Source organism: Cibotium barometz, chromosome 36 (genome assembly GCF_041138505.1).
Source record: "Cibotium barometz isolate CiBa-2024 chromosome 36, ASM4113850v1, whole genome shotgun sequence".
Taxonomy (NCBI): Eukaryota; Viridiplantae; Streptophyta; class Polypodiopsida; order Cyatheales; family Cibotiaceae; genus Cibotium; species Cibotium barometz.
In genome coordinates this window covers 32,722,181-32,738,017 of record NC_141081.1, presented here as the reverse complement: position 1 = coordinate 32,738,017, position 15,837 = coordinate 32,722,181, and the positions used below count along the sequence as shown (strand labels likewise).

The following is a 15,837-nucleotide window of genomic DNA, read 5'->3' as shown; positions in this document are numbered from 1 at the left end:
TTTAAACCAGTAACAATGCCTCTTGAGCAGGCATCTTCCAAGGCAACAATTAATGGGTGTGAAGTAATAGCAAACAAAAGAGGGACCAAAGGACAACCCTACCTAACAGATCTATTAATGGCAAATCCTCCAACAAATCTACCATTCAGTAGAACTTTTGAGAAGCTTCCCCTAGTGAGAGTATAGATGCATGATGCCATTCTGGGTCCAAACCCTAACTTCTCCATCACTCTAGCCACAAAAGACCAATGTATTTTATCATTGGCCCAACTAAAGTACAACACATTTTTGTTGAGTCTTCTAAGCAATATCTTTTCCTATCATAGTAGCAAAAATATTATCATAAATTGACCTCCCCTTAATAAACCCATATTGCCTCTTAGATATCACCTTTTGTATCACTGAGTTGATTCTAATAGCGATGACCTTAGCCAAGACTTTGTATATATCACTATTAACAAAGTGATTGGTCTCCAATGACCAAACCTATTGCAAGCAACTTGCTTAGGTATCAATTTCACCAAACCTTCCTTGAGGTCTTTATCCAAGTCTCCAATCTTGAGAGCCTTGTTGCAAGCTTCCCACACAATCTCCTTCAAGGAAGGCCAGAATGCTATAAAAAACTCAACAATCAACCCATCCCAACCAAGGGCCTTCTCTTTTCCCAATTTCAAAAGTGCCACCCAACACTCATCAATATCCAACTCTCTCTCAAGCCAATTGGCTTTATCAAGCTCCACATTGTTATAAATCAACTCAATCAGCTTGTTCTCAACTTGAACTCTCCTAAGAGACTAGTCTTGATCAAGACTAAGAATAGAGCCAAGAAACTCAACCCATTTTTTTGCAATCGGATCAATACCCTCTATCCTTTCCCCTTTTTCATCTAGGATCTCCCCAACTACCTCATTACCACCCTTCCCCCTTGCAATCAGATCAATACCCTCTATCCTTTCCCCTTTTTCATCTAGGATCTCCCCAACTACCTCATTACCACCCTTCCCCCTTGCAAGCTTAAACAAAAAAATTCCCAGCTTTCTACAATTGTTGAATGTTTTCTTTCTAATCCAATTCAATTCCTTCCTACCCTCCTCCAACTCCTCCTCATGCTTCAACGCATTCTGACATCTATAGTTCAAAAGCCTTCTCTTCAAAAAGACCATTACTCTACCTCTTCTTTTGTAAATACTCCAACTGACTACTCTAGTGTTCTCTATTCTGCCTCCTCATCTCTCAATTTCCCTACAACCCTAATGACCCCGTGCATCTCATTAGCAAATTTTCTTCATGACCTTGAACCCATTCCTCTATCTTTAAGTCTCTTGATGGCTTGTTTAGTATACTCCACAAATAGCTTATCCTTTAACAAAAGATTGTTAACTCTCAATTTCCTAGTTGGGAACTTCTCTAGAACAACCCTTCCAGAGTCTTCACATACCCAACTCCACTTTAAAGGCATATGGTCCAACAATATTGAATTGAAGTCAATATCCACCCTTAAAACTCTCGCATTTCTAAGGTGTTCAACTCTCGCATTGTTCACCTACACTAAGGTTCAAAAAACGTCCAAACTAAATGCAAGAGATCATAAAATGCACGATTACCTAATATAAGACAATAGATTGATGAAAATGAGGTAGACGTGGGGATTGGTTTCTTGGTCGAAGGGGGTAGTAGAGGTTGTGAGAAAGTGGGGTGTGATGTATGTTGTTGGTCTGACTTTCAGTAGTTAATACATATACTTTATTGTTCCCGTTCCTTTAAAAAAAAGTAAAATCAAAAGCTATAATTGAAATCTTAAAAAAATCTAAAGAGAAAATAGTACACATATCACCACCCACGAACCATAGCTATGCTCTTTTTTGGAAATTGTGTCGTGGGCAATCTCAGTTGCGGCAAATAAAGAGATTCACACAATCGCAAGAATAGTTCACAAGAAGGCAATGTGAGTGCTTACAACCCATTCAGGGGCTCACAGGGCACCAAAAAAAAGAGGTTTCAGGCTAAATTCCTAGTCAATGAGGGCAAAGTACAATACAATGCTCCCTCCTTTCTTAAGGTAATGGGTGCAGAGAATGCCACAATTCTCTGCTCAGATAAAGGCATTTATTGTGGCCAATAGGACCAAGTGGCTTGGCGATCTCTGGAGATCAGCAAAACCCGAGAGTTTGTGTAGTCAAAAGAAGGATTGAAGAGATCCTGTGTTCCAACTACATCTTTCACCTCTTCCACATCACAAAGCCCCTCCGCAGCCTCCTTCCATCCCTTAAAAATGTACAGTCCATTGCCATTCACTGCCATAACCGTACTCGAAGACCCCCACACTTGTGTCAATGAGAGGTGAGTATAATGAGAGCTTGAGGCAGGAAATGCATATGTGCAGACTGGCATTGCTTTTCTAACAGACCATTGCTGCACACCACATTCGTGAGATCCATGGTTTAAGCCGCCTGTTAAAATCATGTCTCCACGAGCAAACACTGACTGTAAGTCTTGCCCAGGTACAGAAAAACATATTCCAATCCCTTTGGGAACCCTAAAGTCAAGGATGTTTATGTCATTTTGAGTACAGCAAACTCCATCATATGCCTCCATTTCCGAGGAACTCAACCTGCGAATGCACAATCGAGAGACAACATTAACTTATGCTTTATGTAAAGACATGCGTATTACGAAAGGCAAGAGCGATACTCAGAAGATGCCTACCTTTGTCTAACACCCCCACTGCATTCTGCATCTGTATTATGCAAATGGAAGGCAGAAATTTGCTTCCCTGGTAGCTCAATGTACTGCAAACATTGAACGTCCATGGTATTCACATCCCAAACACTAATAGCTTGTTGCTCAGCCAACACAAGCTTGCCTTTGTCCCTCCATTGCAAAGGACTGCTATAATCTAAACTCACAACTGATTGGTTCGTATCCCAGCTCATAACAGTATCCCCATCCCGGATGTCATAGAGGACTACACTTCTAAGAGAGCTGGCTGCCGATGCCATCAAGGGGCCACAAGGTTTATACCACCATTGTGGGGATTCGCAGCACTCAGTCTGGTATGTTGATGCAGAATTATGGACCAGACTGGCTGATATGCCAACATCAGCCAAAGTTCCTGGAGCCCTCCAATGTTGGGAGACTCTGCAATCAGACAATGGCAAGCTCATGGTAGATCGAGAGGGTGACAACTGTGTACTCAAGGATACGTGAATTGGGCTGCTTTGAGCTGAGCCATTTGGGGGAGTATTCTGATACTCACTGTGGCATGCAGCAAGGGCTTTACTGTAGAAATCCCAAGAACAGAACCCACAATCCAATGCACTTCCTGCAGTTGCTGCCACAATGTATTTGTTAGAGCGACCATCTGAGCCAGCTGCTCTTATTAACCAGCAATCATTCCATAGAGGTGCAGCTATCTCATCAGGAGCTTCATATACAGCTTTTTCCTGCAAACAACCAGGCACTGATTATTAAAAAACCTACTTAAACCCTTCGCCCACATTGAATACATATAAGCTAGCTTAAAAACACTCATACAAGAGAAAAATTGATACGCTATATAGTTTCCAACAGCAGACAGCACTGAGTAGGTCTGAATACCTCCATGTTGGCAACATCATAATATGAGCAGCAGCCATCATCATGTGCAAGCAAAATGGCTTCACCTTCAGAGATATACCACCCTGCTGTTGCTACTTTATCTCCAAATGGGTGAAGTTGATTTGGCAAACAGTCCTCGAAGTATAACTCCACTCCATCGTCAGGTGCAATATTTTCCAAATTCTCATGAAAACTGTTGGAGGGTGGGCTTTCATCACACTCAAGAATGTCCTTTGTATTTTCCACGCATACCACCAGTGCTTCTGCACAAACCTCTTCAATTTGCCCATAGCCATGCTGCCTCTCTGTTATATGAAGTGAATTCACTGCATTCACTTCCGATTGTTTGAAACCCTGGTTTGCAAATCCTAACATGCTTATTGATGACTGGAGTGGAGCTGACAAGGAATCAGAATTCCGCTTACCTTGAAGTTTCATCTGCCTTGCTTTTTCATCCTTAAGTGATTCAATACATAGATCCTTTGAATTCTTTCCAGTGTTCCTTTCTTCAATGGAGACAAACTCTGCAAAAGGGCTAATCTTCTCTGTGCAAGGCAGTTGCTCTAAGGAAGTCAGGACCTTTGATTTTCCATCATCTCTATGGTCATTCTTAAGGCCTTCTATTTGCCTCTGGATCACAGTATCTTCCAGCTTAGTACATAGAACAGTCCTGCTTTCTGCATCTCTCTCATTAAGTGATAGACGACTCTTCAGCAGTTTCCGATGAGGAAACAACCGATCTTCCAGCTCTTGTTGATCGCAGGCCAGTCCAGAAACTCTTGGTGGAGCTGAAGTAGAGCCTTGAAATATAATTTGCTTTAGAAACGTGTCATGTTCTGAAGCCATAGAGACTTGTAAAGAGTGTAGGTCCTTCTGCGTGGTGAAAGATTCAAATGAAGTTCTACATTCCTGAACACTGTCATCAGATCTCTGAGTGGAAACGATTTGAAACTCATCTTCCATGATAACATCATCCAGAGAAGCTGCTTCTTCATCGCTTTCTATAGATGACATAGCTGTTTCAATGCTAGATATCTTTATTTGAATATGCGAGAGAAGGGAAACAGAACCTGCACAATCATTGCTATCTAGCATTTCCTTGGTCTTCTTGATCTCTGCTGCTATGTGACTCACTTTGCCTTCAAGAAGGGCCAACCTTCTATGCAGGGAACTGGAAAGATTGCATACACCATCAGGTACTTGATGGAAGGATGTAACATGAGTTGAGGATGAGGCTATAACTTTGCTTTCCTTTGGTAAGCCCTGCTGATTCCCATATTTGGCCACAACCCTAGAACTGTCATGCTTCTGTAGCCCATTTTCATGGCTGAATTTTGAAATGTTAGCCATCGACATCATAGATGAACCTGTTGAAAACCTCCCCTCTTGTAATGCAGCTTGTTTGGCTAGCCCTAGTTTTGGCCTAGCTCCTTCAGCTCTGCCCATGTCCACCAGACTGCCTTTTCTCTGCACAGGCAAAGGCACAGGCAAGGGCAGAGCAGTAGTAGACCATCTCACACACTCTGCTAGGTTTTCTTTCTGAGAAGAGCTCCTGCTACTGGGCTGTCTGCTTGGTACCTTCTCCACTACAGAAGGATCAACTTTACCGGAAACCCCAAAAGCTTTTATGCATTCTTCTTTCTCTCCAACAGAACCATGGAAAGTGCCAGAAACCCTAGAAAGCTTCTTACCTTCTTCTCTGGTGCTGCCTCCACTCGCCTTTGAGCGCCCCAGGCAAACAGAAGCCGTTTTGGAAGGTTCATTACGAGCAATTCTTTCAGGGGGCTCCTTGCGGTGGACTGACAGGTTGGGGGAAGCTCTACCGGAACGTGGTCTAGATTCTGTACGAGCTTTTGCATTAGCACACTTGGAAGCTCCATGGGAGCTCGATGAGAGATCGCCTGCTGCTGTAGAAACACTGCGAGATGAGGCAGCCAAAACCCTAACGCCTTCTGCAGCCCTAGATCTTATTGCAGATGAAGCCCTAACCCTAGCACGTTCTGTATCCGAGGCCCTGGGGTTCTCTGCTGCAGAAACCCTTGCGCACTCTGAGGCCGAAACTCTAGCCTGTTCTGCAGCCAAAACTCTAATGCTTTCTGCTTTCTGGGGCTTCGATTTGCCGGCAGCGATTAGCTGTGTGGTCGGGGCCCGCCGCTCTCTGGTGAGCTTGAAGGGCAACAGGGGGTTGGGAGAATCCATGGCGGGGCAAGGATGGGGGGCAATGGTTTTCCCCCCTCCCCCTCCTCTACCTTTCTTGCGCTGCGGAGACATGTTTCTTCGGCAAACAGATGCTCTCAGATCAGAATGAGAATGAAGGAAGGAACGAATTCTGTGGCGAGATGGAAGAAGAGTACATCGCTGACCACCGAACCCAAAATTTTGAACTTTCAATCATGCCCGCCAAAATTTGAAATTTTGTGGGTTTCCTACCCAAAAATGGCACAAACATATACAAATTTTGTGGGTTTGTGAAAGAGAGGGAGACACACAGGGACACCACAAGAGGGAGGAGGAGAGAGAGAGAGGGGGATTTTGCCTAGTCACAAAGCACATAAACAATCCTCAGCTCTAAATGACACGCTCAGCTGGGGATCAAGGGTGGAGAGAGAAAAAAAGAAAATCATGGCATATGGGCCGTCGATCGGCATTTTGTAAATTCGGGGAAGTTGGTAAATAATTTATTCCTTCTCATTTATTGGCGCCATCCGCCGTCCGCCGTGAGATGGGTATGTATTAATGACCAACAGTATTGCCGCCGGCCGTCAGCTCCATCCTACAATTTCAAAATTCTCCAAGGTCATCGCGTATTGGTTTTACAGGTTTTTTCGCAGCTCCCCCACCCTTCGTCGCTTGGATTGTTGTCGCCTCCACTCGTGTGCTCTGCTTCAAGGTTAGCATGTGTCTCTCTTCCTCTCTCAGCTAAATATTTTTTTAAAAAATCAAGCTCTACTCTCTCTCTCTTTTGGGCTCTCTCTCTCTCCCTCTCGGTCGTGTGTCCTTGGCTAACCTTGGTCTTGAGCCGAAAAGGCTGGCCATTGCTTAACAGCAGGCTCCCCACCCTCCAGCCAGTTGCATGCACGGTGGTGGAGCGCACACACCTCTGTGGGCCGGTTGCATGCACGTCGTTTGTAAGAGGGCAACTGGCTGCGCAACACACATAAGGTCGTCGTGGTTATGCAGCCCGAATTTACATTAGCCAATAGCCATGTGTATATTCAGGGTTTTGGCTAATGGTGATTATAGTCATGCTTTACGGCTTCTACTCGGATGTCGTTTTGGGATTGTGTGCAGGAAATAACAACACGTGAAGACCTTATAAATGGGCACAAATGAAACTTAGGAGACATGCTTAAGGAACTTGGAATTGAAGAGATAGACTACTACTTTGGTAGTCTACTACATGGAATGGTTGCCTTAGTAATAATATGACTATGGTGGTTGGCATGGCATTTTTATATATGATTTTGGGAATTGTATCATTTGCAAGTGTCGTGTCATGATTTTGGAGAAAAAAATCTTTGTAAGAAGGAATGGATTATAATGAATGGGTTTAAATAACACCCTAAAAGATTGTAAAAGTAGCATATGGTCATTTAGTTGGGAAAAGCTATAAATAGGGGTGAAAGTCTATGAAATAGGACTTTTTGATCATTTCATAATTTGGAGATCCTATCTTTCTTGGAGAACATTCGTACTACCCCTTTGGATTTCATAGGAGCTTACTCATGATCCTTCATGTGTGGACTATCGTATGGCCTCTTGGATATGACACAAATCTAACTATTTCATGTAATCTCTTTGCTCTTTACTACATGATGATGATGGTTGATCTTGGAAATATTAGATATGGCTATGGTTTCCTTGCATTTCTTTTCCATGGTTATTTGGTTGCCACTCTTTACATTACCTAGTTGAGTTATATTCTTATGCTTTTTAAATGCAAGATTTTAGACCAGAGAGTTGTGCTTATGCAGCCCGAATTTACAGTTTATGCAGCCCGAATTTATAATATAGTGGCTCCAAATCCATCAAATCCATCCTCTCTTGTGTTGCAAACATGAACAGCAAGGATTTTGCAAGCAAGCGAAAAAGGGTATCCATTTCTTTATCGACCCTCGCTGCCTTTCTGTTTGCATTTTCCACTCTTTTATCTACGCGCTAATCCATCTACTCTTGCGTATGAAGGTGAATCGTTTGGATAAGCTCAAGCAGAGCAAACTCGAGGCCACGGAGAGTCATGGGAGCATGGAGCACCTTTCCTCAGCAGGCCGATGTTGGTTCCAGAAAACGTAAGTCTCAATGACATCCAATAGCTTTACTTCTTTGAGGTCCGGCCACCATTACACACACTTTTCCTTGTGTATTAGGATGTGATATTTAGAGAGAGAGAGAGAGAGAAAACAAGAGCAGTGCCAACATAAGCATCCTTCTCTAAACCTTTACTAATCACTTCAGTGTGTAAAACCTTGCCTAACCCAAGAGCTCCTACCATGCCGTAAGCTTTTAAGCTATAAATAAATGTACTTGTGTGCAACATAGGATCTGGGCAAGCAGCGAGCCATTTGTTTTATACTTGTGTGCAAAATAGGATGTGATGTATTAGAGAGAGAGAGAGAGAGAGAGAGAGGATAATATACATTCATATTGTAGGTTAAGCAACTTTTCCTTGAGGAGCATAGGGAAAGGGATGGGACACTTGTTCGTTATTGTCGTGTGGATGAAGCTTGTCCAAAATGGAATAGGGCATGGGAGAAACGGGTTGATCTTATCCATCATGTCAAAAAATGTCATGGTCTCATCATTGATGTCCCTCGTAGACCCGTCGGAAGACCAAAGGATAGTCAAAAGTCAAAATTGGCTTTTGGATCAAGGTCTCATAGGCAAGCCAAAGCGCGGTCTCAAAGCTTATCTACCCGCATAAAACTTGCCCGAGACAAGCATCTTAGAGATCTACATAAAAATGCAAAGAAGAGATGGATCTTTAGCTCTTTCAACGGAACGATGCCATATGAGGAATGGGAGGAAGCCCATATTCAAGAGGAGATGGCAAAGTGGGAGAGTCAAATGCCAAATCGAATTGCAAAGATGGAAGCAAATATTGCCAAAGGATACGACAGCGTGGTAAGACATGTTGGAGTTTCTTGCTTCAATGTTGGTCATATTGAACTATCTCTTCTCATTGTTTCTAATTCTAAAACTTTTTATTTTCAATGACTTCTTTTAGTCAAGAAAATACAAGGATAAGAAAAATGAGGAGGAAGAAGATCATGACAAGGAGAGCATGGAAGGATTGGAGCATGAGGATGAGATAAATGAGACTGCGGAGAGTGAATCCGAAGATGATTTGTCCATGGAGAATGAGGATGAGGTGGTCGATACTATCTCACCAAAGAAAGCTCTCAAATCCAAAACCTCCATGCATATAGAAATTTCTTCTCCATGTGGAAGTGAGACAAGGTATGTGTCTATTATGCAATGATTTTTTCTTTCTTTTTTTTTTGGTAGTTATGAGTGTTCTATGTTTGTAGATCGCCCAAGGGTACCTCTATCCACTTGTCCTCTTTGAGATATGGTCTTGAGGTGACTTTCGATGCTAAACTTGCGCGTGGAATCACTAGCAAGAAAGCAAGCTCAAGTGTACTCAATCTTTTTGTCATGTAAATATCACTTTTGTTAGAATTCTTTTTTGTTTGAATATCTTGTGGTCTTGTAGTGTAATAAATTATGGATTTGTAGGTGGATAGAGCGTACCTTTGAAGAGGATGCCCTCAAGAATGTTTGGTTTGTTGATAGTCTATGGCTATCATTCATTCAATCTCAACCTAGTGAAAGGGCGATGCGAAACTATTTTGGAAGAGTGGATCTTTCCAACCACATGTTCACTTTCTTTCCGATTGTGGATGAGTGGAAATATTTGTCATGCACGAGTTCTTGTTACGTTTGTTTCACAACACTTACATTGTGAATCTCTCATTTTTGTAGAGATTATTGGACATTAGCGGTATTTTTCAATTGCCATGTACGGTCCATATCTCGTCTGAAAAAAGACAAGAGTGCAATTTTATTTTTTGATTCCATCGCTATTCGTCAAATTGATCGCTACATTGTTCCCTTGACAAGGTATGTGTACTTCTCCTCTAGCATTATAACATAATGGATTCTCTATTTATAATATAGTGGCGCTTGGTGTGTTCAGAGTTTTGCAAATTTTTTCAATGTACACATCGCATGAAGAACTTAAAAAAGAGCTACACATTTTGGAGAATTGTCATGTTCAAACAATGGAGGTATGGAGTTCTTGTAAGAGGTTAGAAACTTTTTTTGATTTGTGAATATGTATGCATTGAAATTTTATTGGTTGTTTAGATGCCGAGACAAGCCAATACCAAGGATTGCGGATACTATATTATGCTAGTGATGAAGCTACTGATTCAAGGTGGTGTGAAGAATTGCACACCAAAGAAGTGGGTAAGTAAATCATGGAGTTGTGTTTCTTATGATACTTTAGAGTACAATGGTTTGTGATAATTGTCTTGAAAATTTGCAGCTTACTTCGGGTTGGTTCTCTCATGCAATTGTGGAGGCGCTCAAGATGGAGTTTGGAGCATGGGCGCAACATGAGGCTTCGGATTCCACCAAGTAGCAAGCAGGAGACAGCGATGTATAGTTTTGTGGCTACCGAGCTAGACGTCCATACACTTATTTTATGTATCAATTTCTTTTGGAATAATCATGTATCAATTTCTTTTGGAATCAAGAACATACACTTATGTTATGTCTCCATGTTGGATATGAGTGCTTTTAATCTCGTAAAATGAGTGCTTTGTAATGAGTGCTTTTAATCTCGTAAACTTCAACTCCGGCAAGTGTAAATTTGCTTTGCACTTTTTTGTGAATCCGGGCTTCATAACTTATGAATTTGGTCTGTAGGACATAATCTGGAATTTTTGTAAATTCGGGTTGAAATTTTTGTAAATTCGGGCTGTAGGACTTTTGACATTAGATATACTCTCTGGAATTTTTGTAAATTCGGGCTGTAGGATTTTTGTAAATTCGGGCTGAATTTTTTGTACATGTGCATCTGGTGGAATCTGTACATTTGCATCTGGTGGAATCTTCTACTCACAAGCTAGAGCGCAGTTATTAAACAGTTACCAAGTTGACAGGCAGTTGCTAAGTTAACAAGCAGTTGAATTGGGTTCCCTGTTGTTGCTTCTTCATGGTGTTTTTTAACACCACCCACCTCTTGAGATTAGTTCAGTTTCCATGGCTTCTTTGCTCCAGGCTTTTACGTTAATTGATTGTGTATGTCATTGTCCTTGAGATTCCATAGCATGCCAAGTGGAAATGAAGGGAAGCGATTCTCAGCAAGTCATTGAGCATGAACCAAAAGTTTTAGGTCGGATGGATGAGGGTTTACCAATGTCGCATATAGATAAGAATTAAACAACACGGTTGTAGTCTATTGCATGCATGCTTGTGCTGGCTGGTTGTTCCCACGCTTAGTGTCGAAGGTGCAAAATAGGTCTTTTATTTGGCTTAACTGACACCCTTGTAAGTAGTTCTGGTGGTATCCATTTTCTCCTTGAGATCACCACCAGATTCTAATCTTGGGATGACGTATCCTTATGGCACAGTGACACTACTCCTGCAAACAAGTGAGCAATAGGCCCTCTCCACTAACTTTCCTTCAGTTTTATTGTTTACAAGTGAGCATAATATGTAAATTCGGGTTATTTGACATAATCTGGGATTTTTGTAAATTCGGGTTGCAAAATTTGTAAATTCGTGCTGTAGGACTTTTAAAATTTGAGACTCTGGAATTATTGTAAATTCGGGTTGCATAAATTGTAAATTCGGGCTGTAGGACTTTTAACATTAGATATACTCTTTAGAATTCTTGTAAATTTAGGTTGCATTATATGTAAATTCGGGATGAATCTTTTCCTGTTTTTCATAATATGGAATTTTTGTAAATTCGGGCCGCAAAATTTGTAAATTCGGGCTGTAGGACTTTTAAAATTTGAGACTCTCTGGAATTATTGTAAATTCGGGCTGTAGAAAAAGATAGTATTTCTACTCCACACAACAAAAAAGAAACATGGAAACAAAATTGACAAAGCGAAAAACAGTCGTATTCTTACAAAAGATGGAATAAAATTTCATACGGATTTAGGGTTAAGCTTACAACAACTGCAATTGAGATGGCGGATTTATGGTATACATGAGCAAAATCCTCATGTTTGAGGCTTGCACTTTACAAGTGTTACCATTCCGGTTAATAAGAGTGAAAACACGCTCAATGTTACGGTCTTCTCCATGCTCACAAGAAGTAATAGTGGCACAAAAACTACTAGGTCCATTGCAAACTTGAACCTCTCGTCCAATAAGGTTTTTACTATCCTTCACTTCACAGTGTTGATTAGTTAAGGGTAACAAAGCATTACATGTGTGGCAACAAAATGTAGCTTCACGACTCACCAATAAGGTTTTTGTACAACAATGAGGACAAAAAATTCGAGGACGCTCGTCAAATCGAACACGATTACGACCTCGTTGGTGCTTTCTTCGCAGAATGCCAGTTTGACAAGTCAGCTTCTCAGGTTGGATGATGGGTTCCTTGATACCTTCGGAATTCAAAGCTTCAACATCCACCTTGCGCTTTCCATGACGAAGTCGAGTTTGAGTGACATGTACTTGGACTTGGCAGATGTTGCCTCGCATTGGCAATTGAATCTCCTCTGGACTCATTAGCGATCCAAGAGTATCTCTTGCAGACTTGAGTTGATGCATGACAATGTTCATAACTCTAGAACTTCTATTTGAAAGGCTTCTCTCGAGTGATTGAACCATCTCCTTGATGTCTTGTAGACATTCAATTGCATCTTTTTTTTGGACGATGTCATCACAAGCATCACTTTCCATTCCATCCATCATTTCATGAGCATTATCCACGATAGGAAGAAGAGCATTTAAGTGTTGAAAATATCGTGTAGCTATCAATCGAATACCATATAGGTGCTTGCATTCGGAGCTCCAATCCGGGCAATCACAGTAGTTTGCTTGTAAGCTAACGTTATACCACTGATTTGGGACACTTGAGCTTTATATTTTAAATTGTAAGCTCAATTCATTGATAACCACTAGGCATGATTGGTCAAGTATATACCTCTGCAAAATTGCCTCTCCCTCTCGCAACTTGTTAGTATGTTTTTGGGAAGAACCTTGAAGTCCAAATCTGCCTGAGTCAGCTGCACGCATTAAACTTGTGAGCATGCATGTCATTTCACAAAAAGAATAGTATACGTTTGTTGATATATGATTTTCATGATACCTATTTCTTGTTTTTGGATAAAAAATTTGAGAAGGGTTCCACCCATGCGATTTCCAGTTTTAGAATCACCCACAAGTGCATGTATTAGGTCCACAATAGAGCGATTGATGCGTGCTTCCAATAGAGTGTACTTGATATATTGCCACAATCGTTCTATCAAGTTTGTGGTGTCAACGTTACCATGGGAAAACAACCTTCCAAATTTTGGCCATCGTGATCTCCACATGCAATACTTTCCGCACCACCCATTTGTGACATAGCGCACCACATTGAGATGGTTTGAATATCGATTGAGTAATTGTTGAAATTGACTATCAAATTCCACTTCACTTGGACACTGCATAAGGTTTGACATTTCCATATATAACTCTCCTCGTAATTCCTTCGGAACCTTCAAACATAAAAGAGAACATTGAATGCCTAAATTGTTAGACTATCTTTTTTGAAAGTGAGAGATGCATCTACCTGTGGAAGGAGATTATCTACCCATGCCTTCTTGGCATGGAACCAACATAAAATAATGTGGCAGGCAATTTGATGGCGTGGTCCTTCTACTGGCATTTCCCAACAATGTGGATCTTCATTTATCACCTTCAAGAATGCTTCAAGTTCCTGCTGTGACTTATCAATGACGAGTGCAGCAAGTCGAATGCTTCCCATTCTTGAAAATATAATGCGGAGTGTCATCTCCAAAGCAATAACATCATGATGTGCCCCTGCATCTGTTGTGCATAACATGAACCATATTGGGATGCCTTGCCCACGTTGGTTTGGTAGTACTGCTGCAAATAAGGGAAGACCAAACACATTTGTTTTGAATGTGCTATCAATTGCCCATGAATTGTTGGAGGAAAATCGCTTAGCCATTTGCAGCATCCAATTGTCTTGTATGATTAAAATGAATGGTTTGTCTTTTGGATTTTGTGCGGTTGGATTATAAGGTTGAAAGTAGACCACCTATAAACATAACAAATGTCAATACAATACAACGAAAGTATTGTAGGAAAAGAAGAGGTAAATTTGCAACCTCAATGTGCATGGTTGTCCAATCATCATTAGGAATCCTACCTGCACAAAAGGTCACGATAAAAATTGCAACAACACGCACTTTGATAATAGCAAAAAAAACATCTTACTCATTATACCTTTGATGCGTTTTTGATATGACAACATTTGAACCTCCTTTGGGATCATAAAGAATCGAAAGATGATTTGATCAAGCATGGTAGCTCTCTCCAATTGATACCTTTCTTTGGATATTGACAATTGTGCAACATGACGAGAACTACCGATATCAAACAAATCCTCTGCACAACATTCCACAACGGATGGGTGTACCGGCAAATGATAGAGATCACTCTTGCTACCCGGGATATGGCCATCATGATTTGGATGAATGTGTATAGTAACCTCATCTTTATCATCAAAGCTTTGCACTTGAACTTTGAATGGACAACCACACTTCTTTGATGTTCTAATCCTTTTCTTTTGTGAACCACAACGCTTAGGCTTTCCACCTCTATGACAAATATAGTCAATCACAAGAGTTGACAAATGATGCCTCTTTGCAGATCGCGCCATAACTAATCTCACTTTGTGCTCAATCATTAGTTGCTCTAGTTGAAAATCTAGATTGCTTTTAAGTGTACCTATTATGTATGATGGGGGCTTGTTAAGATCCAAATTACATTGAGAGTAACCACCTTAGTCTTCTTTTGATGGCTACATCCACAAGAGTTGACAAAGTCCTTGATGAAGGATACAGGAATTCCATAACAACGGGCACCAATGCACCATGTAGACCTCAATGCCTCAAGTGTATTTGCAAGATCTCTATGACAAGATGCGCCATCTATGCAATGCACACCCTCAATAATGTTTTGCCAATCCTCCATACAAGCAACCCTTATGGATGGATTGGACTTGAGACAAATACAAAGTGAACCATTTTCTACCTCTCTTAAGCACAATACCTCTTTTATTTTGCACCATTTCTTAAGATCAAGAACTCCTCTATGATCAATCATTTTGAGTGTATGCAAAGACATGGAGGTATCATCTTTTAGTGATGTGACCATCAGAGTATAAGCATCTCTATCAAATGAAAAATACCTGGACGATATATGTTAGGTCACATTAACTAACGTGGAATCCTCATCGTGGACATCAACCCATTCAGTTTGTTTGTGTTTGTGTGCATCATCGTCTTCTTCACTCGAGCTAGTAGATGAGCTTTCTTCAATAAGAAAGTCATCATCCACATTATCCATTTGAACATACCACTCCATGGTGATGATAGAGCAAGGGTGTAATAAAAATGACAAAGAGAAGAGGAATAAAGAAGGGAAAAGAGGTATTTAGTTGAGGGATCAATAAAATACAAGAATAAAGAGGACACACATCACTCAGCCCGAATTTACTAGTTGCGAGCGTATCTTGCTTAACTTCTTATGCTTAACTTCTGAATTCTTCACACTTTACATACCTACTACAATTGGTCATTAATACATACCCATCTCACTTCTGGGGTTCTTACTTCAAAAAATATATTATTCCTTCTCATTTATTGGCACCGTCCGCCGTCCGCCGTCCTACACCCGAATTTACCAACTTCCCCGAATTTACAAAATGCCGATCGACGGCCCATATGCCATGATTTTCTTTTTTTCTCTCTCCACCCTTGATCCCCTCAAGAGCTGAGCGTGTCATTTAGAGCTGAGGATAAACAATGGTGAATCGTTCGGTGAACCCCGAGAGAATTCATAGAATTTTATTCTGTGCCATCCAATCTCACAGAATTTTATTCTGTGACATCCAACTCGCCCATGAGACCAAATACATAAATGAAGACCATGGAGGTTTTATGTTGAACTTGTGTTCTTTTTTTATTTTTAAAAAAAATACGC

The 15,837-nt window shown here is 41.0% G+C and overlaps 2 protein-coding genes and 1 long non-coding RNA gene across 3 annotated transcripts; 2 read left to right on the top strand and 1 right to left on the bottom strand.

Moving 5' to 3' along the window:
- Positions 1 to 1,907: 1,907 nt before the first annotated feature.
- On the bottom strand, positions 1,908 to 5,946 carry LOC147617820 (KIN14B-interacting protein At4g14310-like). The gene is made up of 3 exons (XM_086776080.1): positions 3,598 to 5,946; positions 2,707 to 3,443; positions 1,908 to 2,611 (listed from the first exon to the last, which is right to left on the bottom strand). Exons 1-3 carry the CDS (start codon positions 5,866 to 5,868, stop codon positions 2,107 to 2,109), a joined length of 3,513 nt encoding a protein of 1,170 aa, XP_086632206.1. The 5' UTR covers positions 5,869 to 5,946; the 3' UTR covers positions 1,908 to 2,106.
- A 2,652-nt stretch (positions 5,947 to 8,598) lies between these two features.
- Positions 8,599 to 9,751, top strand: LOC147617819 (uncharacterized). Its single transcript, XM_086775509.1, has 5 exons — positions 8,599 to 8,718; positions 8,822 to 9,054; positions 9,126 to 9,254; positions 9,334 to 9,474; positions 9,580 to 9,751. The coding sequence occupies exons 1-5, from the start codon at positions 8,599 to 8,601 to the stop codon at positions 9,749 to 9,751; spliced, it is 795 nt and encodes a 264-aa protein (XP_086631635.1).
- An 84-nt stretch (positions 9,752 to 9,835) lies between these two features.
- Positions 9,836 to 10,356, top strand: LOC147617818 (uncharacterized). Its single transcript, XR_015262214.1, has 2 exons — positions 9,836 to 10,065; positions 10,145 to 10,356. It is a non-coding gene; the product is annotated as an uncharacterized LOC147617818 (long non-coding RNA).
- The last annotated feature ends 5,481 nt before the right edge of the window (positions 10,357 to 15,837 follow it).

Coding starts and splice junctions, on each gene's coding strand:
- LOC147617820 (XM_086776080.1), bottom strand. CDS start 5,868: ATGTCTCCGCAGCGCAAGAAAGGTAGAGGAGGGGGAGGGGGGAAAACC. Junction 3,444..3,597: donor ATGATGTTGCCAACATGGAG/GTATTCAGACCT, acceptor GGTTGTTTGCAG/GAAAAAGCTGTATATGAAGC. Junction 2,612..2,706: donor AGTGGGGGTGTTAGACAAAG/GTAGGCATCTTC, acceptor GTGCATTCGCAG/GTTGAGTTCCTCGGAAATGG.
- LOC147617819 (XM_086775509.1), top strand. CDS start 8,599: ATGCCATATGAGGAATGGGAGGAAGCCCATATTCAAGAGGAGATGGCA. Junction 8,719..8,821: donor CCAAAGGATACGACAGCGTG/GTAAGACATGTT, acceptor GACTTCTTTTAG/TCAAGAAAATACAAGGATAA. Junction 9,475..9,579: donor GTGGATCTTTCCAACCACAT/GTTCACTTTCTT, acceptor TCATTTTTGTAG/AGATTATTGGACATTAGCGG.